Source organism: Cystoisospora suis (assembly GCF_002600585.1).
Source record: "Cystoisospora suis strain Wien I chromosome Unknown contig_343, whole genome shotgun sequence".
Lineage (NCBI taxonomy): Eukaryota > Apicomplexa > Conoidasida > Eucoccidiorida > Sarcocystidae > Cystoisospora > Cystoisospora suis.
In genome coordinates, this window is record NW_027153144.1 from 729 (window position 1) to 9,796 (window position 9,068).

General features: G+C 39.0%; 1 protein-coding gene across 1 annotated transcript in view; it reads right to left on the reverse strand.

Moving 5' to 3' along the window:
* Positions 1–534: 534 nt before the first annotated feature.
* The window catches only part of CSUI_000874 (uncharacterized protein), a gene marked incomplete at its 5' end in the record, with an annotated part of 8,894 nt that continues 360 nt past the window's right edge, over positions 535–9,068 (reverse strand). Inside the window, 5 exons of the mRNA XM_068061081.1 lie at positions 535–2,335; positions 3,091–3,351; positions 4,518–4,632; positions 5,294–7,011; positions 8,512–8,568. Coding sequence (XP_067926943.1) covers positions 2,141–2,335; positions 3,091–3,351; positions 4,518–4,632; positions 5,294–7,011; positions 8,512–8,568 — 2,346 coding nt within the window. The 3' untranslated portion in view covers positions 535–2,140. The remainder of the gene's footprint in view (positions 2,336–3,090; positions 3,352–4,517; positions 4,633–5,293; positions 7,012–8,511; positions 8,569–9,068) is intronic.

Below are 9,068 nucleotides of genomic sequence, written 5' to 3' on the forward strand. Positions count from 1 at the left end.
AGAAGAGAGAAAGCCCTAGGAAAAGATTGAAGTCTTTCTCTCCTCTCTCTCCTCTCTGTCTATCTTTCTTCATCTCTTTACATTTGGCTTGTTCTCCCTCTTCTTCAAAGCCGTTAGCGATCGCTATCGCTCCGGGCCTGTATCCTTCTCTCTTTATATGTACATATCTATCTATAATATATATCCATCTATCTATATAGATCTCATATATCTACTCTCATATATCTATATGCATTTGTATAGAGGGTGTAGACACGAGTGAAAAAGATAAGAGTAGGAGGGAGGGAGGTGTAAAAGAAGAAGAAAGAATGAAAGAATAAGAGACAAACGAGACTGGCTTGCTTACTTATAGAGGGTGCACAGAGAAAGAGAGAAAGAAACGAAAGATTTCGGGCGCCTTCATTCTCATTCTGTATTTTGCCTATTTTCTTTCTTTCCTTCCTAGGGAGAATATCCATATCTACCTATCTACGTCAATACCTATATATATATATATATAGCTATTGACGTATATACATATGTATATATGTAGACCTGTCTCTTTATGGTAGACGTATGGCAGGAGGAGGAGGAGTACGATAATAATAATGAAGAAGAAGAAGAAGAGTTGTGTAAGAGGAGGAGTTTTGGTTTGTATTATGATGATGATGATGATAAGGATCATTGTAATACTAATAGGAGGTCCTATGCTAAGAAGAGCTACTACTAGTATTATGATCAATGATAGGGGATGTAATAGAAGGAGGAGGAGGAGTTCTTTTTCTTCTTCTTGTTGTTGCTATTCTTCCTATTCTTATTATTGGAGGGGACTCTTAATATTCGAGTAGCACTACTACTATTACTAGTACTACTACTATTATTGATACTAGTGACAGTAGTAGAAGTAGAAGTAGTTTGATAGCTTGTAGTCTTGTAGTAGAATAGTCTTGTAGTAGAATAGTCTTGTAGTCTTGTAGTGGAATGGTGTTTAACAAAGGGAACCCCCGAGAGTCTCGGTGCTTCTCATTCTCTTCTTCATTGTCATTTCTAAAGTTTTCGTTGTGTTGCTTTTCGGCTTATATACGGTAACAATGATGATGATGATGATAAAAAAGAAGTGAATGGACCATGAGGGTATTATTATTCATCTGCCACCATCCATCCATCTTTGAAATATCTATCTAGATATTTCGTGTCTCTTCATTGATTTATCTATTCCGTTATTCCCCCTTTATAAGGTCTTTTTAAATCTATCAAACTCATCGACTTCTATCGCCTTTTTCTTTCATTCATTCTTTTCCTCTTGGAGTTTCCAATCTCTTTATTCAATCTTTCCATTCGAGTTTACCACATCTATCTCTCTATCTCATGCCTGCGAAAGAGACAGACAGAGACAGAGACAGAGAGACCGACAGAGAGACAGACTCATCAACGGCATTGATAGTAATCTATTCTCATCCTCATCGGTACGATCTCAAGACATTTTGCCTATGAGCACCCTAGCCTATCTATCTTCAATCTATCAATCTATCTTTAATTAATCTTTAATGTATCTTTGATTTATTCCGTATATTCATCACTCACATCTCGAAAAGCGGGGGGACCTAGACCCAGAGACATCGATAGACAAACAGATAGCTGGGGGCTGCTAGCTATTTTAGCTAGCTAGCTAGATAGAGAAGCCACAAGCAGGAAAGATAGACAACAAAGTGACGATAAAATGACAAGAATGAAGATGAAGATGATGCGTCTCTCTGTAGGATGAAGTTAGGAAGGACGGAGGGAAGTCAAGAAAGAAAGCAAGAAAGAAAGAGTCGCAGTAGTAGTAGTAGTAGCAACCGTAGGAGTAGTAAGAGAAGACATGCTCGGGTACAGAAGAGAAGAATCGAGATTAAAGAAATTTCTTTCTTTCTTTAGATGATAAATAAATAGAGAAATGCCAGCCCCTCTTGCGAACTTCTTCTTCTTCTTCTCATGAGGATGAAGATGAGGTCAGTCTCTTCATCTTCATTATTCTTATTCTTGATCTTATGATAATGTCGACAAGAAGTAGAGGAGGTGTTCGTAAAAGTAAGTCAGTCAGTAAGAAGAAGAAGATCCAAACTCCCCCTATCATCTTCTTCTACTTCTTCTTCTTATAGTGAAGATGAGGATTCCAATCTTATTGAGAATAGCGATGAACTGAAGGAGAAGAAGAATGAGGAGACGGAGACGGGGAAGGAGGATAAGATAGAGTGTGAGTGCTGCTGTGTAGGTTTGATATTTTCTTCTTCTTCTTTCGCAGTTTGTGTTGGTGGCTCGTCACGATTTCTAGGAGATCTTCATTCTCTATCTTCAGGCTTTGAAGTACTTCCATCTAAAATACACCGCATACATACATGCACAAAAAGACACAGAGAGACAGGTCTTATACATACACAGATGTACATATACATACATGTACATACGTGTATGTGTATGCATACATATTCATATACAGGCTCGACATCGATAGGCTTGCTTCATCCTACTAGGCAACTCTCCACTATCATCATATACACATACATATACACACATGTATGTATACATATACAAACCATTAGCATAGGTGACTTCATTCTTTCTCCTTGGACCTATCAGCGCTGTTTAGATCAACAGGCATATATATATATATATATATACATATGCATATATATACCAGGAGGAGGAGACAGAGTGAAGCGTACACAACCTTCCACAGTACCTGTATACATATATATATATATAGTATGTATATGGTAGGTACATGTATTTTTACGTGTGTATGCTACAGATAAGTACAGATCACGTAGCGACTTGTATAGAGAGAACCAAGTCTGTTTCATGAGTGTACGTACACCTTCCACCCTTTCTTCCTGAAGGTATGGATAGAGAAGAAAGACTCGGAGAGAAAAAGAGAAGAAAAGAAGGAAAAGCTCTCGTTGATACACCAACATGCATGTATGCACGTATGCATTTCTACGTATATATGTATGTATGCATGTAGGAATGTATGTCTATGTATGTATGGCTATGTATGTACGTCTGTGTATGTGTATGTATGTATGGCTATGTATGTATGTAGAGTTTTATGAAGAGGAGCCCTAAACGTACGAGCTGAGAGAGAGGAAGAAGGGTTACAGTCTGTAGGAGATCGACATTCCGACAAATCAACTTCTCCACAACTTCCCTCCGCCGAGATTCTTCTTTTCTTCTTCTTTCTTCCAGAGACGAGCCGTCATGAAGATTTAAATGCATGTCCCCTGTTTTCCTTTTAGTAGGTGTAGACATGTCCTTGTCTCTGTCTTTCAGTTGCGCCTCCCCTAGGATCAAGCAGTCCTGAAAGCTCCTAAAAGACTTCAAGATCTTAATCAGCTACACAAAGAAATGCGAAAATACATACATACACACACAAGGCCGTCCCTCCTTACATACGCATCATCAGTGTCATACATACATAGATCTAAGTTTGTGTATATATATATATATGTACATATAGATACAGAAATACATACATTCTGTATAAGAGAAGAGAAGAGGTCATCTATGTATATACATATATAGATATATATCCAAGCTTTAGCAAGAGAGAGGAATAGAGGAACAGGTTAGAGAGAGAGAGCGGGAGAGGAGGTAGTACAACAAGAAGAAGATGAGACGGCTTAGCTCCATCCTGTCTAGAAGAGAGATAGTCTTATGATTCGAGACGAAGCAAAACAATGAAGAGCAGGAAGTCGCCTACTGTCCTCACCCCTACGCCACCCTCACACACATATCGCCCTCACTAGCCATACCCCCACATACGCGTATATATATATAGTGTATTAATCGTGTGCATCACATATATATATATATAATAGATATATATATATATCATATATCATATCATATACATATGTATATATATATATGATATGTAGGTGACACGCTCCTACCCGCAGGTGCCATTCCTTCCATAGATTCATTTAGAGTTGGTAGCTAAACTCTCTCTGTATATGTATCTGTATATGCATTAATTACATAGAAAGATAGACACGTAGAGAGAGACAGGGGCACCTCCTCCTCGACATTATTGTTCCATCTACGATATAGAAAGGAAGAGAAGAAAGAGAAAGAGCTATGATAGAGGTGTCTGCTTAGAAATAAACGAGAAGAAGACTTCTCTCTCTCTCTGTCGGCTTTTCTTTCCTTTTTCTGAAAGGAGTCGAGTTTAGGGTAAGAGAGTGTAAAGCTGATGAATTTCTTTCTTCGAAATTTCCTCCTTCTTTCTGTATCTTATCAAGATCAAATCAACTCTCCTTTACCTCTCTCAAAACGCTCTACATCTAAAACGCTTCTCCCATCCATCGAGCAAAAATCCTACATACACATATAGAGAAGGTTAAGACATATACACATACATACATACATACTCCGATCCACCCTACACTACACATCTCTTCACTGTATATACACCGGGACATTTCGATTTCTTTCTCTTTATCAATCCCTCTTTCTCTTTTTTTCTTTCTTTCTTTCAAACCTCTATCAATTCATCGTACTTCTGAGAAGTGTAATTGCCTTTTAGAGAAGTAGGAAAACTCCTTGGAGATAGATGAAGAGGCGATTCTTTCTTCAACTCTCTTAAAAAAGTCAGTAAAGGTCGCCATCAGAAATCTGCAGAAAAGACAAGAAAAGAGAAACATCTGTCTGGGCTTCTCTGAAAAGACTCGAAAATTCTGGAGATGTCTGACTAACATATAACAAAACTGAGATATCTATCTATCTATAACTATATATATTTATAAATAAATATATATATATATATATCACTCCTGAGAAAATACACGTATACTCCATGGTGTACATACACCGCGTGCAGACATGATTTACGTTCTCTCGCCATCGATATCGAAAGAGAAAGGACTGGAGTACCTAGAGACTTCTACTATATATATATAGATAGATATAGATATGTTTCATGCTTCTCTCTATCCACACGCATACATAGATTCAAATCCGCTTCATACACGGTATCTACATATCTCCCTCACCCTACATATACATTTATATATCTCATATATATCTATACGTATATCATATCTGTATATATATATATATATTGGTAAACAGGGATAAGAAGAAGAAGGTGACTAATCCATAGAGAGTCAAGAAATCGAAGACTGACAAGAAGATCAAGAAGAAAAAGGAGAAGAGACAACCGACTGCTCCTTCCATTGAGTGATTGAAAGAGACAGAGACAGCGAGACAGAGACAGACAGATGCAAACAACAAGAAGAAGAAGACAACAAATTACAGAGACACATAAGTAACGTACTTCTCTAATTCTTTCTCGGATTCGTCTATACAGAAGCCAGGTGAGTCCTTTCTTTCTGGAATTTCATGTTGATCTTCTTCATCTTCTTTTTCTTGATGAGGACTAGTCATATCTGCTTGACTTAATATCCCTTCCTTTCTCACTTCATGCTTTTCTATATCAGACATTTTCGAGAAAGTGTTTCTCTCCCTTCCATCCCCGCCTTGGTCGTTCTTGATCTTCTCTTTCTTGTCATTAAGAGGAACATGACTCGTGTCCCTCTTCAACGCCTCTCTCTTCTCTCCATTCATGAAGACTTCTTCCTCTCTCTCTCCTCTTCTTCTCTCTTCTTCTTTGTCGCGCCGTTCTTCTCTCTCGATAGCTACGTGATCTCCATCACTCTCAAGGGTCCTTTTCACATGGCTTGTAGACACTTCATTCTCTGGACATTTCCTCTCTTGAGTTCGAGCTTCTTCATGAGAAGCGGAAAGGCTGAGAAATCCATGACTAGTTGAGTGAGAAGAAGAAAGAATGCAATGAGACATGTCTGTCTCTTCTTTCAAGAAGGTCTTCTGTCTCAAGTGCTGTTGGAAAACTTCGCAGAATTGCCCTATAGCTGAGGATGTATTCGAGAGCTCTGTAATTGAGAAAGTAGACACGAAAGACATGGCTAGCTGGGTTAGCTCAGCCATCAGCCATAGTTGGAAAATCCTCTCTTTTCTTCTCTTTCTTGTAACCAAGTTCTCTTCTGATGCTGCCTCTGAACTCCTCTCTTCTTCTTTCGTTCTTTCTTCTGATTTGGGAAGGCTTGTAGAAGAAGCCAAAGATGAAAGAGATTCTTCGTGAGCCAGACAACTTCCCCCCTGTCTTTCCTGTAACGATGAATAAGGAGAAAGACAAGGGCTCCTGACGAGAGAGGAGTGACGGATACTTATCGCGGACGTCATGTCTCTCGAGATAACTCTTTCTCTCTCTTCTTCTTCTTCTTCTCGTTCACTTTTATAAGGGGAAGAAGACAAATCGCTAGAGGAATGGTGATGGCTAGTCGTAGTAGACACGGGATGAAGAGAAGAAAGAAGAAGAAGTGAATGGCTTTTTGATATGGAGTAACATATAACGCTAGCCGATGAGGAAGACATATGACTAGTTAAAAGAGTCGATCTGAAAGGAGGAGAGAATTTCGAGAAATCTATTTCTTTATCTTTCCCTCTGTCTGAGGCAAAGAGAAGACAGCTGTCTCCTGAAGCATCAGATTTCTTATGTTTATTCTCTCTCTTCTTTTCTTTCCTTTCATGAAGAAAATGAACTTCGTCGTTTTGTCTCTCCACAACTCCCTGATCTTCTCTCCCTAATAGTGACGAAGATGACGATGATGGCGAAGATCCATCGACTAGCTGTGAAGAGGGAGAATCTAGACACGATGCCGTGTCTACTGTGTGTCTTTCATTATAGCCATTATTCCCACATGAGTGGCTAGTCGTAGTCATAGCGGGGCTATCATGGGAGACGTGAGACATAGAAGACGGAAGGAGAAGGTCTGACGAGAAAGAAGAGATCTTTGCTTCCTCTCTTTCTAGAATGCGTGACGAGGAAGAAGAAGAAGAAAGAAGCTGAAGAGCTCGTAGTTTCGAAGGATGAAGAGAATTTCTATGAAGAAGGGCATAACATATCAGATGGCTAGCTTCATGACTGAAAGAAGAAAAGAAGAATTCTTTCTCAAACCCTCCTCTTGCACTGGCCTAACAGAAACAGGAGACACGCACCACCCCATTCACAAAGAAAGACAGAAAATACAGAAGGAGGAAAAGAAGAAAAAGGAGAATAAGAGAAGAGGGTTGAAGAAAGGAAGAGGCAACAAGAGAAAGGAGAAAAAGGGGAGAATGAAAGACATATCATGAAGAAAATGAAGAAAAAGAAGAAGGAGAGAGAATAACGATAGACAGAGAGATCGATCGATAGATTAACGATAGATTGACAACAGATCGATAGATACGTAGATACATCAAGGCAGACGTGTATGAAAGGATGGCTACCTCACAGCATGATGCCTCAAACAAAGAGACGTCGAAAATGGATCACCTATCTTTAGTCTATCTATCTATCTATCTGAGAGCAAAATGAGTTGCCTTTAAAGTGAAGAAAAGAGAGAAAGAGAAAGCTCTTCTTTTCNNGAAAAGAAGAGCTTTCTCTTTCTTAAGCCACGACAACGAGAAGGGTGATGCGGCTAGCTAGGGGCTAGAGTGATATGAATCATAAGGAGGAGACAAGGAAGAGACGCATCTTCAAGTCCATGAAAAAGAAGAAAAGAAGAGAAACTGCTGCACATATCAAGAGAAAGAAGAGGAAGAAGATCGGATGAGAGACTGGAGTATCAAAGAAAGGAGGTACTAAAGCCAACCCCGAACACACGCGAGTGTACATACACCTCCTCCTCCCAAGGAGGACATACACTATACCTCCATTAAAGAAATGTACTCTAGACGGAATACCTATATTACCTATACACACGTGTGTACATCTGTATATATCTAGAGCTATCTATTTAAAGAGACACATACATCTATAGACATATACATCTGAATGTCTCCGTGTCTGTCTCTCTCTGAAGATGTATATTGGAGACAGATATAGGGAGGCGGTGTATGATAAGAGGGGGGGTATTACTTTTTTATTCATTCATTCCCTCATCTCTCTGTCTGCATGCACTACGTATTCATTTGTCTAGGTATATGCAGGTGTACATACACCAGAAGGAAAATATATCCGTCATGAAGAATAGAGAGGTAGAGAAAGGAACGACGCGATGTAAGGAAGAAAACACTAAAAACGTCTTTCTTCCTGCAAAACAGATTTGAGTTGAATGAAGCAGAAAAGCAAAGATAGAAGATTCGAAGAAGAAGAAGAGAAAAAGAAAGAAAGATAGACCTCTCCCATACACATTCCCAGCATGATACAGCCCCCCAGAGATGTTCGTAGGAGATCCTCTTCACAGCTTCCTCATCTGTACATACACCCCCCGCATCCACACATATACTTCAGCAATCGAATACATTCACATCTATATGTATATTCATACATATCCATAGAGATACATGTATGGATTCTATATAAATGCATGTATTGAAGAGATATAATGTATATATATATATATGTATGTATGCATAGGAGCACTTAGGAAGTACAAGAAGGAGAAGAGTGTGTAAGTTGGGCTAGTGTGTGTCGTTGCTTTCTTCCTTTACTTTCGTCGCAGCTTGAAGAAGAAGAGCGAGGCTGTGCCAGTCGCATGTAGGAAGACGCTACAAGGGAAGAAGAAGAAGATGAAGAAAGAAAAGAAAACACAGAAAACGGAACGAGAAAGAATGAAAAGAAAAAGTACGTGTGGAAAGAGAAATCTGAACTCTCTTTCTCGTCCACCATAAGAAAGAAAGAGAGACGAATTATCTTGACTTCGCCTACTCGTCTGTACATACAGCTGGCCCCGGGTCCGAGCGAGAAAAACAATAGACCATCTCCGAATATAAGGCGAAGAAGAAGAAAATGATCATGATGTGAAGAGAGAAAAACGAGACAGCGTACATATCGATCTTCTCATACTATACCAGCAGCTATGTCCGGTACAGAGCGACCTCACATATATGCATAAGCGTGATACTACTACTACCGACGCTCGTTGATAGATATATCTACCCATATACATACATATATATCTATATATATTCACACATGAGTAGCTAGCTGGCTTCGTAAAAACATACAATTATATATATATACATAACATATATACATATATATATAT